The sequence below is a fragment of the Pongo abelii genome, chromosome 9 (assembly GCF_028885655.2).
Source record: "Pongo abelii isolate AG06213 chromosome 9, NHGRI_mPonAbe1-v2.0_pri, whole genome shotgun sequence".
In the NCBI taxonomy this organism is placed as follows: Eukaryota; Metazoa; Chordata; class Mammalia; order Primates; family Hominidae; genus Pongo; species Pongo abelii.
In genome coordinates this window covers 19357705-19374573 of record NC_071994.2, presented here as the reverse complement: position 1 = coordinate 19374573, position 16869 = coordinate 19357705, and the positions used below count along the sequence as shown (strand labels likewise).

Here is a 16869-nt window from a genome sequence, read left to right as displayed (position 1 = left end):
GTTGGCCAGGCTGGTCTCAAACTACTGACCTCGTGATTCGTCCGCCTCAGCCTCCCAAAGTGCTGGGATTACAGGCATGAGCCACCGCGCCCGGCCAAAACCACTTACTCCCAACAGGTGAGTATATATTTATACCATTACATTATTACTTTAGACAGACACTGATTGAATTAGAGCCTAGTTCTAGGTAGGATTCAAATATATCCTCCCTGCTATTCTCAGGATGTCAAAAGGCAGACTAGTAGTAAACAGAGGTAGATTTAAGATCAGTATTTTGTCAGCTCATAACATGACTGGATAAATCTTTACCTTCTTCTGCATGATGATAATTTTTTTTTTTGAGAGAGAGTCTCACTCTGTTGCCCAGGAGTGCAGTTGCGTGATCTCAAGTCACTGCAACCTCTGCCTCCCAGGTTCCAGCGATTCCCAGCCTCATAGCCTCAGCCTCCCAAGTAGCTGGGATTACAGGGATGCACCACCACACTCAGCTCATTTTTGTTTTTGAGACGAACTCTCGCTCTTCTTGCCCAGGCTGGAGTGCAAAGCATGACGTCCGCTCACTGCAACGTCTGCCTCCCGGGTTCAAGCAATTCCCCTGCCTCAGCCTCCTGAGCAGCTGGGATTATAGGTGAGAGCCACCAAGCCTGGCTAATTTTTTTTGTACTTTTAGTAGACACAAGGTTTCACCACGCTGGCCAGGCTGGTCTCGAGCTTCTGACCTCAGGTGATCTGCCCACCTTGGCACCAGGCCCAATTTTTGTATTTTTAGTAGAGACAGGGTTTTACCAGGTTGGCCAAGTTGATCTCAAACTCCTGACCTCAGGTGATCTGCCCACCTCAGCCCCCGAAAGTGCTGGGATTACAGGCGTGAGCCACCATGCTGGGCCTGATAAGAAAATTTAGTAAGTATGCCATGAAGGTGATTTAGACTAAAGTGAACTATTCCTAGGCCAGGCGCAGTGGCTCATGCCTGTAATCCCAGCACTTTGGGAGGCCAAGGCAGGTGGATCACAAGGTCAGGAGTTCGAAACCAGCCTGGCCAACACAGTGAAACCCCATCTCTACTAAAAATACAGAAATCAGCCCGGCATGGCGGCATGTGCCTGTAATCCCAGTTATTCGGGAGGCTGAGGCAGAAGAATCGCTTGAACCTGGGAGGCAGAGGTTGCAGTGAACTGAGATCATGCCACTGTACTCCAGTTCGGGCGACAGTGCAAGACTCTGTCTCAAAAAAATAAAATAGCTGGGCGTGGTGGCTCACGCCTGTAATCCCAGCACTTTGGGAGGCCGAGGCGGGCGGATCACATCGTCAGGAGTTCGAGACCAGCCTGGCCAATATGGTAAAACCCCGTCTCTACTAAAACTACAAAAATTAGCCAGGCGTGGGGCCTGTACTCCCAGCTACTCGGGAGGCTGAGGCAGGAGAATCGCTTGAACCCGGGAGGTGGAGGTTGCAGTGAGCAGAGATCGTGCCGCTGCACTCCAGCCTGGGCGACAGAGCGAGGCTAGGTCTCAAAGAAAAAAAAAATAATAATAAAAATAAAAAATAAAAATAAAATAAAATAAAATGAACTATTCCTGAAATGAAATTTGTGATTATATTTAAAGTATCTGCTTCTCCCATTGGGGTAACACTTGTCCTATCCTCCTTTCTGTAACAGTAAATTTAAGTTATTATTATTATTTCTGGATGGTCTCACTCTGTCCAGGCTGGAGCACACTGGCACAATGATAATTTTGAACTCCTGGGCTCAAGCTATCCTCTTGCCTCTGCCTCTTGAGTAGCTGGGACTACAGGTGTGTGCTACCTTGCCTGGGTAATTTTTCTTTTGTAGAAATGGGGTTGATCTTGTTATGTTTTCCAGACTGGTTTACACCTCCTGGACTCAAGCAATCTTCCTGCCCTGATTAAATTATCATTTTATTATTATTATTAAATTTTTTTTTGAGATGGAGTCTCACTCTGCCACCCAGGCTGGAGTGCAGTGGTGCGGTCTCGGCTCATTGCAACCTCCGCCTCCCGGATTCAAGCGATTCTCCTGCCTCAGCCCCCCAAGTAGCTGGGACTACAAGCGTGTGCCACTACACCCAGTTATTTTAGTATTTTTAATAGACGGGGTTTTACCATGTTGGCCAGGCTGGTCTTGAACTCCTAACCTCAAGTGATCTGCCCGCCTTGACCTCTCAAAGTGCTGGGATTACAGGTGTGGGCCACTGTGCCTAGCTCAATTATATTATTTTAAAATATTTTTTTGGGCTACATGCAGTAGCTCACACCTATAATGTAAGCAATTTGGGAGGCCGAGGCAGAAGCATCACTTGAGCTCAGAGTTTGAGACTTGTCTGGCAAACACGGTGAGACCTCATCTCTAAAAAAAAAAAACAAAAAACAAAAACAAAAACAAAAACAAACAAACAAAAAAAACAAAAAACAAAACCAGACATGGTGGTGCACACCTGTAGTCCCAGCTACTCAGCAGTCTGAGGCAGGACTGCTTAAGCTCAGGAGAGTAAATCTGCAGTGAGCCATGGTCGTGCCACTGTACTCCAGCCTGGGTGACAGAGTCAGATCCTGTCTCAAAAATAAGTAGATAAAAAGGAAAGGTGCGGTGGCTTGCGCCTGTAATCCCAGCGCTTTGGGAGTCCGAGGCAGGTGGATCACTTGAGGTCAGGAGTTCAAGACCAGCTTGACCAACTGGTGAAACCTTGTCTCTACTAAAAAAAATAGAAAAATTAGTCAGGCGTTGTGCCTGTAATCCAAGCTACTCGGGAGGTTGAGGCAGAATTGCTTGAAACCGGGAGGCAGAGGATGCAATGAGCTGAAATTGCGCCACTCCCTTCCAGCCTGGGTAACCGAGCAAGACTCTGTCTCAAAAAGAAAAAAATTAAAATTAAAATATATTTTGATGCAAAAAAGTCTTTAAAATTGAAGATAAATTGGAATTCAATATACACTCCCTAAGGAATACAACTTACTTTTCTTACTAATTAGGCTATAGAAATGCTCAGGTTTCACTAACATAGTATATCCGTTATCGAAAAATCCTAAATCTGAAACCATTTGAGCACTGACATGATGATCAAAGGAAATGCTCACTGGAGCATCTTAGATTTCACATTTTCAGATTAAGAATACTCAACTGCTAAGTATAACGCAAATATTTCAGAATTCAAAAAAATTCAAAATCTAAATTATCTCCGATCCCAGGCATTTCAATTAAGAAATACTCAACTTGCAGTAGTTTTTAATTTAAAGTAGTTATCTTTATATTTTTAAAATGTCTCATACAATGGAATCCGAAAAATAATAGAATGATTCTATGTGAAGTGGTGCCCTGTCTGGACTGCTGCTCCCACGTCCTTTGCAATGATCCAAGAGGCCTCTGTGAGACCCTAAAGCTCTCAAAGAAAAAGTGAAGTGGACCAGGCGCAGTGGCTTACGCCTGTAATTCTCAGCACGTTGGGAGGCTGAGGCAGGTAGATCACCTAAGGTCAGGAGTTTGAGACCAGCCTGACTAACATGGTGAAACCCTGTCTCTAATAAAAATACAAAAATTAGCCAGGCATGGTGGCAGGTGCCTGTAATCCCAGCTACTCAGAAGGGTGAGGCACGAGAATCACTTCTTGAGCCCAGGAGGCAGAGGTTGCAGTGAGCCGAGATAGCACCACTGTGCTCCAGCCTGGGTGACAGAGCGAGATTCCACATCAAAAAAAAAAAAAAAAAAAAAAAAGCCAGGTGTGGTGGCTCACGCCTATAATCCCAACACTTTGGGAGGCCAAGGCAGGCGGATCACAAGGTCAGGAGATCGAGACCATTCTGGCTAACGCAGTGAAACACTGTCTCCACTAAAAATACAAAAAATTAGCCATGTGTGGTGGCGGATGCTTGTAATCCCAGCGACTTGGGAGGCTGAGGCAGGAGAATGGTGTGAACCCGGGAGGTGGAGCTTGCAGTCAGCTGAGATTGCACCACTGTACTCCAGCCTGGGTGACAGGGTGAGACTCTGTCTCAAAAAAAAAAAAAAAAAAAAAAAAAAGAAAACAGAAAAGAAAAAGTCAACTGAGTAACTGCTATAAAGGCTACATAATACACAGAAACAAAGTGAAAGTTATGAAACTTATCCTATTTCACATGTATGACATAAAATATTAAGAGAAGGCTTCCATTCCTGTGCTCAGAGTAATGCTTATTAGATCTGAAAATAAGCAAATGAGGTAAGTTTCAACACTGACCTTTTTAACTTCTCGCTTGGCTATGACTGGTCCACTTTTACTACTGGAAACAGAAATCATTTTCTCCTTAGAATATATGTCTGTATTTACCACAAAACTAGTTTCAGCACCTGGCACAGAACTAAAAAAATATATACTTAGCAAGAGAAATATAAGACAAATACTATCAGCAAAAGATAAGGCTTCAATTTCCTTCTAGGCAGTTTCACTTTTAAATTTATTCTTACCTGGGCTGGTAATGCTGTAATCCCTGTACCTGTGTGGCAAGATACTGGGGTAACTCCCAAGTCACTTCATTTGTTTGTGTATTCCAATAATAATAACATCCCGTGTTCTCATCCCAGACTTCCTGCCAATCGCCCATCTCAATTCCGACTAGAAGAAAATAAAACAAATTTCAGGCACAAATCCCTCTACAATTCTGGCTTACACATAAGCTCAAAAGCCAAAATCACCTAACAGTTTCTCAAAACAGCACTGTTAACATTTTGGGCACACAGGTCTTTGTTGTGGGGGGAGCAATCCTATGTGGAGGTTTTAGCAGCACCCCTGGCCTCTGCCCACTAGAAACAGTAGCACTCCCGTCCACCCTGCCTCCTGCATTGTGACAATAAAAAATATTGACAGACATTGTCAAACATCCCCTAGGAGTACCCCCCAACACTGGTTGAGAACCACTGGCCTAACACCAAGAATTATTTTCTTAATACCTAACATTTAGAGTCACCTTTGAACAGTTTTTAAAAAAAACAGTTTGGCCGGCTACAGTGGCTCACGCCTGTAATCCCAGCATTTGGGAGGCCAAGGTGGGCAGATCACCTAAGGTCGGGAGTTTGAGACCAACCTGATCAACATGGAGAAACCCTGTCTCTACTAAAAATACAAAAATTGGGCGTGGTGGTGTGTGCCTGTAATCCCAGCTACTCGGGAAGCTGAGGCAGGAGAATTGCTTGAACTCGGGAGGCAAAGGCTGTGATGAGCCAAGATTGCACCATTGCACTCCAGCCTGGGCAACAAGAGCAAAACTCCATCTCTAAATAAATAAATAGAAATAAATAGAAAAAGTTTGCTGGTCCAAAAATGTACCTAAAATACTTTGAATATCATGGCTTTTCTTATTCAACTGGCAAGGACAAGCAATTACTTTTTAAAAGATAAAAATTATATCCTACAAGTTTTCAGAGCCGACTATCCTACCTACCATCTTCAACACGCTTTATTTAAAAAGACAGAGGTTGGGTGTGGTGGCTCAAACCTGTAATCCCAGCACTTTGGGAGGCCGAGGCAGGTGGATCACCCGAGGTCAGGAGTTCGAGACCAGCTTTGCCAACATCGTGAAACCCCATCTCTACTAAAAATACAAAAAATTTGCTGGGTGTGGTGGTGGGTGCCTGTAATTCCAGCTACTCGGGAGACTGAGGCAGAAGAACTGGTTGAACCTGGGAGGCGGAGTTTGCAGTGAGCCGAGATCGCATCACTGCACTCCAGCGTGGGCAACAAGGGTGAAACTCAGTCTCAAAAAATAAATAAATAAATAAATAAATAAATAAATAAATAAATAAAAATAAAAAGACAGAATCCTAATGTCTAAGGTTAAAGCCTCTGGGCTTTCATCTTTAGAAAACTGAATTCCAGCTGGGAGCGATGGCTCACACCTGTAATTCTAGGACTGTGGGAGGCCGAGGCAGGCTGATTTCCTGAGCTCAGGAGTTCAAGACCAGCCTTGGGCAACACAGTGAAACCCCGTCTCTACTAAAATACAAAAGAGAAATTAGCCGGGCATGGCAGCGTGTGCCTGTAGTCCCAGTTACTCAGGAGGCTGAGGGAGAAGAACTGCTTGAACCCAGGAGGTGGAGGTTGGAGTGAGCCAAGATCGCTCCACTGCACTCCAGCCTGGGCGACAGAGCGAGATTCCATCTCCAAACAAACAAACCAGAAAAGTGAACGCCTAGAATCCCTTTAAGGATTTTACTTTTCTTTAAAAATCAAAGGATCAAGTTTACCTCCTGCCAGTGAACACTGAGTATCATATTGCCATCCAGATGTTTGGGTGGAGTCTGTTCCATTTGAAGTAGAAGAAGAAAGGGTAGATGTTGCTGCTTCCTTTGGCTCTGGTCGAGGTGGAGTTGGAGGTGGAGCAGAAGCTCCTACAGGAGCTGCAGGCTGAGGAGCTGTTATGGCATCGATCTCCTTCAGTATGAAAAGAGTAACAAATGCAGTAATTATATCAAAAACAAGAAATTTAAGGAAATGGCAATCACTTTTTAAAAATTCTACATGAGCCAGGCACAGTGGCTCACACCTATAGTTCCAGCACTTTGGGAGGCTGAGACAGGTGGATCACTTGAGGTCAGGAATTCGAGACCAGGCTGGCCAACATGGTGAAATCCCCACTCTACTAAAAATAAAAAAATTAGGCTGGGCACGGTGGCTCATGCCTGTAATCCCAGCATTCTGGGAGGCCAAGGCGGGCGGATCACCTGAGGTCAGAAGTTCAAAACCAGCCTGGCCAATATGGCGAAAACTTGTCTCTACTAAAAATACAAAAATTAGCTGGATGTGGTGGTGGGCACCTGTAATCTCAGCTACTTGGGAGGCTGAGGCACGAGAATTGCTTGAATCTGGGAGGCGGGGATTGCAGTGAGATGAGATTACGCTACTGCATTCCAACCTGGGTGAAAGAGCAAGACTCCGTCTCAAAAAAAAACAAAAAACAAAGAACAAAAAAAAAGAATACAATTATTATCAGGCGTGGTAGCACATGCCTGTAATCCCAGCTACTCAAGAGGCTGAGGTGGGAGAATTACTTGAACCTGGGTGGCAGAGGTTGCAGTGGGCCAACATCACGCCACCACATTTCAGCCTGGGTGACAGTAAGACCCTGTCTCGAGGGAGAAAAAAAAAATTCTAGATACTCATTCTAAGCTTCTGAAATCAAAACCCTCATCTTCCAATTATACAAGCTCCCCAGTCTCTTCCAATTTGCCTTTCTTCTCTTTGAAAGCTTTACAAAAAGAAGAGGTGGTGGCTCACGCTTGTAATCCCAACACTTTGGAAGGCCGAGGTGGGTGGATCACCTGAGGTCAGAAGTTTGAGACCAGCCTGGCCAACATGGTGAAACCCCATCTCTACCAAAAATACAAAAATTAGCTGGGTGTGGTGGCACACACCTGTAGCCCCAGCTACTCGGGGGCACATACCTGTAGCCTCAGCTACTTGAACCCAGGAGACAGAAGTTGCAGTGAGGCGAGATCGTACTGCTCCACTCGAGACTGGACAACAGAGTGAGATTCTATCTCAAGAAAAAAAACAAAAAACAAAAGGAGAGACAGCCAGGTGTGATGGCTCACACCTGTAATCCCAGCACTTTGGAAGGCCGAGGTGGGAGGATCACTGGAGCCCAGGAGTTCAAGACCAGCCTGAGCAACAGAGTGAGACCCCATCTCTTAAAGTTAAACAAAACAAAACAAAAAGAGAGACAGAGATCGGGAGAAATACAAGAAGAGAGTGTTGGAGGGAGAAGGAGAAAGGAGGAGGAAGACATTGAACTGACAAGTACGCTGACCACTTAAGATCCAGATCCCAAAGTAGCTTCAATAACTAAAACTCCAAACGAGAGCACCACTAACCGCTAGGAAGTTGGCCAATGTACTATCAATATCAGTTGACTGGTTTCCATTTGTCTCTTTGGATTGTGCTGGTTTTTCGGAAACATCATTGTCATCGTCATCACTGTCAGCATAAGCACCAAGTAAGCATAGACCGCCTAGAAACAAAAAAGGAAAACAGTATTTGTAACAACGTCAATATGTCCTAAGAAGTATCTAAAACGGAAGTATAACATGGTTTTTTTTAACTTACTTACAGATTAGAACACAACCACAAAACTAATAATCACTGAACTACCACAGAAGAATAAATTACATCGTATGGTTAAAGCTAATAAAAATTAATCTATAGGCCAGGTGCGGTGGCTCAACGCCTGTAATCCCAGCACTTTGGGAGGCTGAGGTGGGTGGATCATGAGGTCAGGCGTTTTGAGACCAGCCTGGGCAACATGGTGAAACCCCATCTCTACTAAAAATACAAAAAATTAGCCAGGCCTGGTAGCATGTGCCTGTAGTCCCAGCTAGTGAGGCAGGAGAAGTGCTTGAACCTGGGAGGCAGAGGTTGCAGTGAGCCAAGATCACGCCACTGCACTCCACCCTGGGCAACAGAGCAAGACTCTGTCTCCGGGGGGGGAAAAAAAAAATTGATCTGGGCTGGGAATGGTGGCTCACACCTGTAATCCCAGCACTTTGGGAGGCTGAGGCGGGCAGATCCCCTGAGATCAGGAGTTCAAGACCAGCCTGACCAACATGGAGAAACCCTGTCTCTACTAAAAATGCAAAATTAGCCGGGTGTGGTGGCACATGCCTGTAATCCCAGCTACTCGGGAGGCTGAGGCAGAAAAATTGCTTAAATTCGGGAGGCAGAGGTTGTGGTGAGCTGAAATCACGCCATTGCACTCCAGCCTGGGCAACAACAGTGAAAATCTGTCTCAAAATAAATAAATAAATAAAATAAAAAATTAAAAAAAAATGTTGATCTATGAGCCAGGCAACACAGCTTATGTCTACAGACCCAACTTCTTGGGGAGGATCTGAGGCAGGAAGATCATTTGAGCTCAGAATCTGAGACCAGCCTCGAAAACATAGTGAGACCTTGTCTCTCCCATAAAAACAAAAACAAAAACAAAAAAAAAGGAAGAGGAAAAAGAATAAAAATTTAGCCGAGCATATGGCTGAGGTGCAAGGATAGCTTGAGCCCAGGAGGTTGAGGCTGCATTAAGCCGAAACATCTCCACTGTACTCCAGCCAGGGTGACAAAGTGAGACTGACCATGTTTCCAAAAAAAAAAAAAAAAAAAAAAAAAACCGAGAACAAGAAAATTAATCTGCATAGTTATTTCAATCAATTATTCAATCTCACTCTTTTCAAATAGTTCATAGATAGTATATCCTGATTTTAGAATTTGGTGATTAAAGTGTTTACTTCAAACTGAGCCAATTACAGTGTAGCAGCTGAAACAAAGACTTTCAAAAACTAAAGAAATCAAGACTTTCAAAGTTAAAAACAAAGCTTTTAATCAATGATTATTCCTTAAACAGGAAGTGACAGAAATTAAAAGCATGAAGTGACAGGAATTAAAAATGGGGCTCAACAGGGCTAAAACCAATGATCAATGTCTTCCTCAAATTTAAGTAGTATCAGGTATAGCCTCTGTAACGCTGCTATGCCATTTCCTTTTGGATCACCTGTGGCTACTCCAAGATTACAATTAACAATATAATACATAGAGTATTATTCTATGTATTATAAACACATAAAATGTTAAATTCTAGCTAGACTTTTTCAGCTATTACTTATATTAAATTTCATAGTGCTGACACATGCTACGCTCACTAAAAAGTTGGTAAATGAAGAGATTTATCAGAAAGTTAAATCTAGTTTTCTGTGTCATACATCCCACACATAAACTCAAAAGGTCACCTAAAAGTAAACATAAATTGTTCCATTAATCATGTAGGAGTTCGTATTCAGTGCCTTAGCATAATAATTCCTGCCTTCATTTTTTTCTGTATGTAGGTTAAGTTTTTTGTTGTTGTTGTTATACTTTAAGTTCTAGGGTACATGTGCACAACAGTGCAGGTTTGTTACATATGTATACATGTACCATGTTGGTGTGCTGCACCCATTAACTCATCATTTACATTAGGTATTTCTCTTAATGCTATCCCTCCCCCACCCCCCACCCCCATGACAGGCCCCAATGTGTGATGTTCCCCATCCTGTGTCCAAATGTTCTCATTGTTCAATTCCTACCTACGAGTGAGAATATGTGGTGTTTGGTTTTCTGTCCTTGCGATAGTTTGCTCAGAATGATGGTTTCCAGCTTCATCCATGTCCCTACAAAGGACATGAACTCATCCTTTTTTATGGCTGCATAGTATTCTATGGTGTATATGTGCCACATTATCTTAATCCAGTCTATCATTGATGGACATTTGGGTTGGTTCTAAGTCTTTGCTATTGTGAATAGTGCTGCAGTAAACACAACGTGTGCATGTGTCTTTATAGCAGCATGATTTATAATCCTTTGGGTATATACCCAGTAATGGGATTGCTGGGTCAAATGGTATTTCTAGTTCTAGATCCTTGAGGAATCACCACACTGTCTTCCACAATGGTTGAACTAGTTTACACTCCCACCAACAGTGTAAAAGCGTTCCTATTTCTCCACATCCTTTCCAGCATATGTAGGTAAGTTCTTAAATAGCAATTTTATTTTGAGACGGGTCTCGCTCTGTCCCCCAGGCTGGAGTGCAGTGGCACGATCTCCGCTCACTACAAGCTCTGCCTCTCAGGTTCACGCCATTCTCCTGCCTCAGCCTCCTGAGTAGCTGGGACTACAGGCGCCCGCCACGCCCGGCTAATTTTTTGTATTTTTAGTAGAGATGGGGTTTCACCGAGTTAGCCAGGATGGTCTTGATCTCCTGACCTCGTGACCCGCCCACCTCAGCCTCCCAAAGTGCTGGGATTACAGGCGTGAGCCACCGCACCTGGCTGAGATGGAGTCTTGCTCTGTTGCCCAGGCTGAAGTGCAGTGGCGCAATCTTGGCTCACTGCAACCTCCACCTCCAGGGTTCATGCGATTCTCCTGCCTCAGCCTCCCGAGTAGCTGCGATTACAGGTGTGCACCACCACACCTGGGTAATGTTTGCATTTTTAGTAGAGATGGGGTTTCACTATGTTGGCCTAGCTGCTCTTGGACTCCTGACCTCAAGTGATCTGCCCACCTCGGCCTCCGAAAGTGCTGGGATTACAGGCATGAGCCACCACACATGGCCTCTAAACATCAATTTCTAAAGTTTGATTTGTTTATGTATGTATGTATTAAGAGACAGGGCCTTGCTCTATTGCCAAGGCTGGAAGCAGTGGATCACTACAGCCTCAAACTCCTGGCCTCAAATGATTCTCTTGCCTCAGCATCCTGAGTGGATGACTAGAGGCACAACTCACCATGCCTGGCTAATTTATTTTATTTTTTATTTTATGCAGAGATGGAATCTCCTATGTTGCCTAGACTGGTCTCATCCTGTCCTCATGTGATCCTCCTGCCTTGACTTCCCAAAATGTTAGGCAAAATTTTTCATTTCTTTTTTTTGAGACAGGGTCTCACTCTGGCACAAGTGAACTGGTGCGATCACAGCTCACTGCAGCCTTGACCTCCTGAGCTCAACCAATCTTCCCACCTCAGTCAGGCTCCTATATAGCTGCCACTAGAGATGCGCACCACCGCACCTGGCTAACTTTTGTAGAGACGGGGTTTTGCCATGTTGCCTAAGCTGGTCTCGAACTCCTGGGCACAAGCCATCCTCCTGCCTCAGTCTCCCATGTAGCTAGGACTACAGGCCTACGCCACCACAATTGGCATTTTTTAAGCACAGAAAAGGTTTTAATCTGTTGTTCAGTTTGGTCTCGAATTCCTGAGCTCAAGCAATCCCCTGCCTGAGCCTCCCAAAGTGCTGACATTACAGGTGTGAGCCACCTTGTCTGACCACAAAATATAGGTGTGAGCCACCTCACCTGGCCACAATAGTATTTTAAACTGGTAAGAAAGATATTTTACATGGACGTTTGTGGATGGGCATGGTGGCTCATGCCTGTAATGCCAGCACTTTGGGAGGCTGAGGCAGGTGGATCACGAGGTCAGATCGAGACCATCCTGGCCAACATGGTGAAATCCCGCCTCCATTAAAAACAAAAAATTAGCTGGCTGTGGTGGTGCGCGCCTGTAATCCCAGCTACTCGGGAGGCTGAGGCATGAGAACCACTTGAACCCGGAAGGTGGAGATTGCAGTGAGCTGAGATCGTGCCACTGTACTCCAGTCTGGTGACAGGGTGAGACTCTATCTAAAAAAAAAGGGGGAAAAAAAAAAGAGAGAGAGAAATTTGCATGGACGTTTCTTAGACAGTGTCTCTAATTTTTTTTTTTTTTTTTGAGATGGAGTCTCACACTGTTACCCAGGCTGGAGTGCAGTGGCACAATCTCAGCTCAGTGCAACCTCCGCCTCCCAGGTTCAGGCTATTCTCTTGCCTCAGCCTCCCGAGTAGCTAGGATTAACAGACGCACGCCACCATGACCTGCTAATTTTTGTACTTTTAGTAGAGATGGGGTTTCACCATGTTGGCCACACTGGTCTCGAATTCCTGACCTCAAGTGATCTGCTCTCCTCGGCCTCCCAAAGTGCTGGGATTACAGGTGTAAGCCCTGCACCTGGCTTTTTTTTTTTTTTTTGATATGGAGTTTCGCTCTTCTTGCCCAGGCTGGAGTGCAATGGTGCAGTCGTGATTCACTGCAACCTCTGCCTCCCAGGTTCAAGCGATTCTCCAGCCTCGGTCTCCCAAGTAGCTGGGATTACAGGCGTGCACCACCATGCTTGGCTAATTTTTTTGTATTTTTAGTAGACATGGGGTTTCACCATGTTGGCCAGGCTGCTCTCGCAGTCCTGACCTCAAGTGATCCGCCTGCCTTGGCCTCCAAAAGTGCTGAGATTACAGGCGTGAACCACTGCGCCCGGCCCAATTTTCTTGATATTCTGAACAAAAGCTATTCAGCTTTGTAAGAGCAGAACTACCAAAGGAGAAACTTCTGTATGAAATAATGCTGCACTTTTGTATACAGTACTGATGGATTCTGGAAAGGAAAAGTGGGAAATTTTATTTTTAAATAAAAATACTGGCCGGGCACGGTGGCTCATGCCTGTAATCCCAGCACTTTGGGAGGCCAAGGCGGGCGGATCACCTGAGGTCAGGAGTTCAAGATCGGCTGGCCAACATGGTGAAACTCATCTCTACTAAAAATCCAAAAAAAGTAGCTGGGCTTGGTGGCAGGCACCTGCAATCCCAGCTACTTGGGAGGTTGAGGCGGGAGAATCACTTGAACCCAGGAGGCGGTGGTTACAGTGAGCCGAGGCTGTGCCATTGCACTCCAACCTGGGGAACAAGAACAAAACTCTAACTCAAAATAAATTAATTAAAAATAAAAATACTTCTAATGACAATCATAGATATAATCACTTTCAGTAAAAAGTTTCAATCAGGTAAGCTGCATGGTATTTTCATTACAAAATTTCCCAACAAGAGGTAGTTCCCCAGGTCCACAGGCAAAATAGGCTCTGCCTATTCCCTTTCTTCACCTAAGAGCTTTTCACCTATGGACAAACTTCTTCTAAACTCCTAAAAACATAATAAATTAGCCAAGAAAATGAAAATTATTAAGCCTAGTGTTTGTGAGAAATTCAGAGAGACATCATAAATTGATCAAACTTTTTTTTTTTTTTTTTTTTGAGCAAGAGTCTTGCTCTGTCGCCCAGGGTGAAATGCAGTCACACGATCTCGGCTCACTGCAGCCTCTGTTTCCTGGGTTCAAGCGACTCTCCTGCCTCAGCCTACCAAGCAGCTGGGATTACAGGTGCGTGCCAATGTAATTTTTGTAGTTTTTTGTTTTTTTTTTTTTTGGAGATGGAGACTCCTGACCTCAGGTGATCCACCCGCTTCGGGCTCCCAAAGTGCTGGGATTACAGGCATGAGCCACCCAGCCTGGCCTTTTCTATTTTCGTAGAGACAGGGTTTCACCATGTTGCCAGGCTGGTCTCGAACTCTTGACCTCAGGTGATCCACCTGCCTCGGCCTCCCATAGTGTTGGGAGGCGGCAGCCATGGTGACCGCCTAGATCCCGTATATCTTAAGTGAAATTTGGCAACAGGTACCAAGAGCTACAAAACTCAAGTTTATTTTATATAGTCTCATCTTTGAGACTATAATACCAAGACATAACTCCAAAAAAACTTTGCTCAAAGCTTCTGGTGGCTTGCTTCAAACAACTAAAATCTGTAAACACTCAAATGCTCTCAAACAGTGGACTGGCAAAGCAAATTATAGGACATACCTGATTTATTACCATTTTGTGATAAATCAGACTATTATAGAATCACATGAAATATTACTAAAGGAATTAAAAGTAATGCTAAAGGAATAAAAGCAAGTCATAAAATACATACAAAATTTAATTAAATCTCAGAAAACACAGTGTATATACTGTTAACAGGAATGAAGTTAGAATAACACTGAAAATAAACGTTCACATTATCAGGTAAAATTGCTTTATCTTAGAAAAATCTCAGAGGCTGGGCAGGGTCGCTCACTGCTCTAATCCCAGCACTGTGGGAGGCTGAGACGAGTGGATTACAAGGTCAGGAGTTCAAGACCAGCCTGGCCAAGATGCTGAAACCCTGTCTCTACTAAAAATATAAAATTAGCCGGGCATGGTGGCATCAGCCAGTAATCCCAGCTACTAGGGAGGCTGAAGCAGGAGAATTGCTTTAACTCAGGCGACGGAGGTTGCAGTGGGCCAAGATCACACCACTGCACTCCAGCCTGGGCGACAGAACAAGACTCCATCTCAAAGTTAAAAAAAAAAAAAAAAAAAGAGAGAGAAAAATCTTAGAAACAAAACCAACAGGATGGTCACGATGGCTCACATCTATAATCCTAGCATTTTGGGAGGCCAAGGAAGGAGGATCACTTGAGCCTCCTTGAGAACAGCCTGGGCAATAAAGTGAGACCATGTCTACAGAAAGAAAAAAAATTTTATTAAAAACAACAACAAAGCTGGCTAGGTGTCACTGACCTATAAGCAGGTACTAAAGAACTCCAAGAATTTAATTTCTTTCCTTCTTTTCTTTTTGAGACAGAATTTCGCTCTTGTTGCCCAGGCTAGAGTGCAATGGCGTGATCTCGGCTCACCGCAACCTCTGCCTCCTGGGTTCAAGCGATTTTCCTGCTTCAGCCTCCCAGGTAGCTGGAATTACAGGCATGCGCCACCATGCCCAGCTAGTTTTGTATTTTCAGTAGAGATGGGGTTTCTCCATGCTGGTCAGGCTGGTCTCGAACTCCAGACCTCAGGTGATCCGCCGGTTTCAGCTTCCCAAAGTGCTGGGATTAGAGGCATGAGTCACAGCACCTGGCCGTTTTTTTTTTGTTTTTTTTTTTTTTTGAGATGGAGTCTTACTCTGTCACCCAGGCTGGAGTGCAATGGTGTGGTCTAGCTCACTGCAACCTCCGCCTCCCGGGTTCAAGCGATTCTCCCACCTCAGGCTCATGAGTAGCTGGGACTACAAGTGCGTGCCACCATACCCAGCTAATTTTTGTATTTTTAGTAGCAATGGGGTTTCACTATGTTGGCCAGGCTGGTCTTGAACTCCCGACCTTGTCATCTGCCTGCCTTGGCCTCCCAAAGTGCTGGGATTACACGCGTGAACCACTGCACCCGGCCTTGTTTTTTTTTCCTTTGAGATGAAGTTTCACTCTGTTGCCAGGCTGGAGTGAAGTGGCATGATCTTGGCTCACTGCAACCTCCACCTCCCGGGTTCAAGTGATTCTCCCATCTCAGCTTCCTGAGTAGCTGGGACTACAGGCTCATGCCACCACACCCAGCTAATTTTTGTATTTTTAGTAGAAATGGGTTTTCACCATGTTGGCCAGGATGGTCTCAGTCTCTTGGCCTTGTGATCTGCCTGCCTTAGCCTCCCAAAGTGCTGGGATTATAGGCGTGAGCCACCGTGCCCCGCCTATTTTTTTAAATTATTTTTTACACAGGCTCTCATTCTGTCACCTAGGCTGGATTGCAGTGGCATGATCATACATAGCTGACTGCAGCCTTGAACTCCTGGGCTCAAGCGATCCTCCTGCCTCAGTCTCCCAAGTAGCTAGGCCCACAGGTGCTCATCAGCATGTCCAGCTCATTTTAAATTTTTTTGTAGAGATGGGGGTCTCGGCCAGGTGCGATGGCTCATGCCTGTAATACCAGCACTTTGGGAGGCTGAGGCAGGTGGATTACTTGAAGTCAGGAGTTCCAGACCAGCCTGGCCAACATGGCGAACCGTCTCTACTGAAAATACAAAAATTAGCTGGGCATGGTGGCGTGGGCCCGTAATCCCAGCTACTTGGAAGGCTGAGGAAGGAGAATCGCTGGAACCCAGGAGACAGAGACTGCAGTGAGCCAAGATCACGCCACTGCACTCCAGCCTAGGCAACAGAGACTCTGACTCCAAAAAAAAAAAAAAAAAGAGTCTCTCTGCTGCCTAGGCTGGTCTTGAACTCTAGGATTCAAGTGATCCTCCCACCTCAGCCTCCCAAAGCACTAGGATTACAGGCACGAGCCACTCATTTGCAGGGGCGTTAAAAACTAAGCTCCTGGGCTGGGCACAGTGGCTCATGCCTGTAATCCCCGCACTTTGGGAGGCCAAGGCAGGAAGATCACTTAAACCCTAGAGTTGTAAGAACAAGTCCTTGACTACTATTAAGATAAAGATGTGTTGAAGGCTGGGTGTGGTGGCTCAGACCTGTGATCACCGCACTTTGGGAGTCCAAGGTGGGTGGATCACTTGAGGTCAGAAGTTCAAGACCAGCCTGGCCAACATGGCGAAACCCCATCTCTACTAAAAATACAAAAATTAGCCAGTAATCTCAGTTGCTCAGGAGGGTGAGGTACGAGAAATCACTTCAACCCAGGAGGCAGAGGTTGCAGGGA

The 16869-nt window shown here is 45.0% G+C and overlaps 1 protein-coding gene across 4 annotated transcripts in view; it reads right to left on the bottom strand.

Annotated features, from left to right (window-relative positions):
- Positions 1–16869, bottom strand: part of FNBP4 (formin binding protein 4) — a 49932-nt gene that overhangs the window by 29001 nt on the left and 4062 nt on the right. For all 4 annotated transcript variants that reach the window (XM_024255129.3, XM_054525743.2, XM_024255131.2 and 1 more), the window contains exons 3-6: positions 7863–7999; positions 6237–6423; positions 4461–4608; positions 4234–4354 (exon numbers count right to left, since the gene is read on the bottom strand). In XM_024255129.3, coding sequence (XP_024110897.1) covers positions 4234–4354; positions 4461–4608; positions 6237–6423; positions 7863–7999 — 593 coding nt within the window. The remainder of the gene's footprint in view (positions 1–4233; positions 4355–4460; positions 4609–6236; positions 6424–7862; positions 8000–16869) is intronic.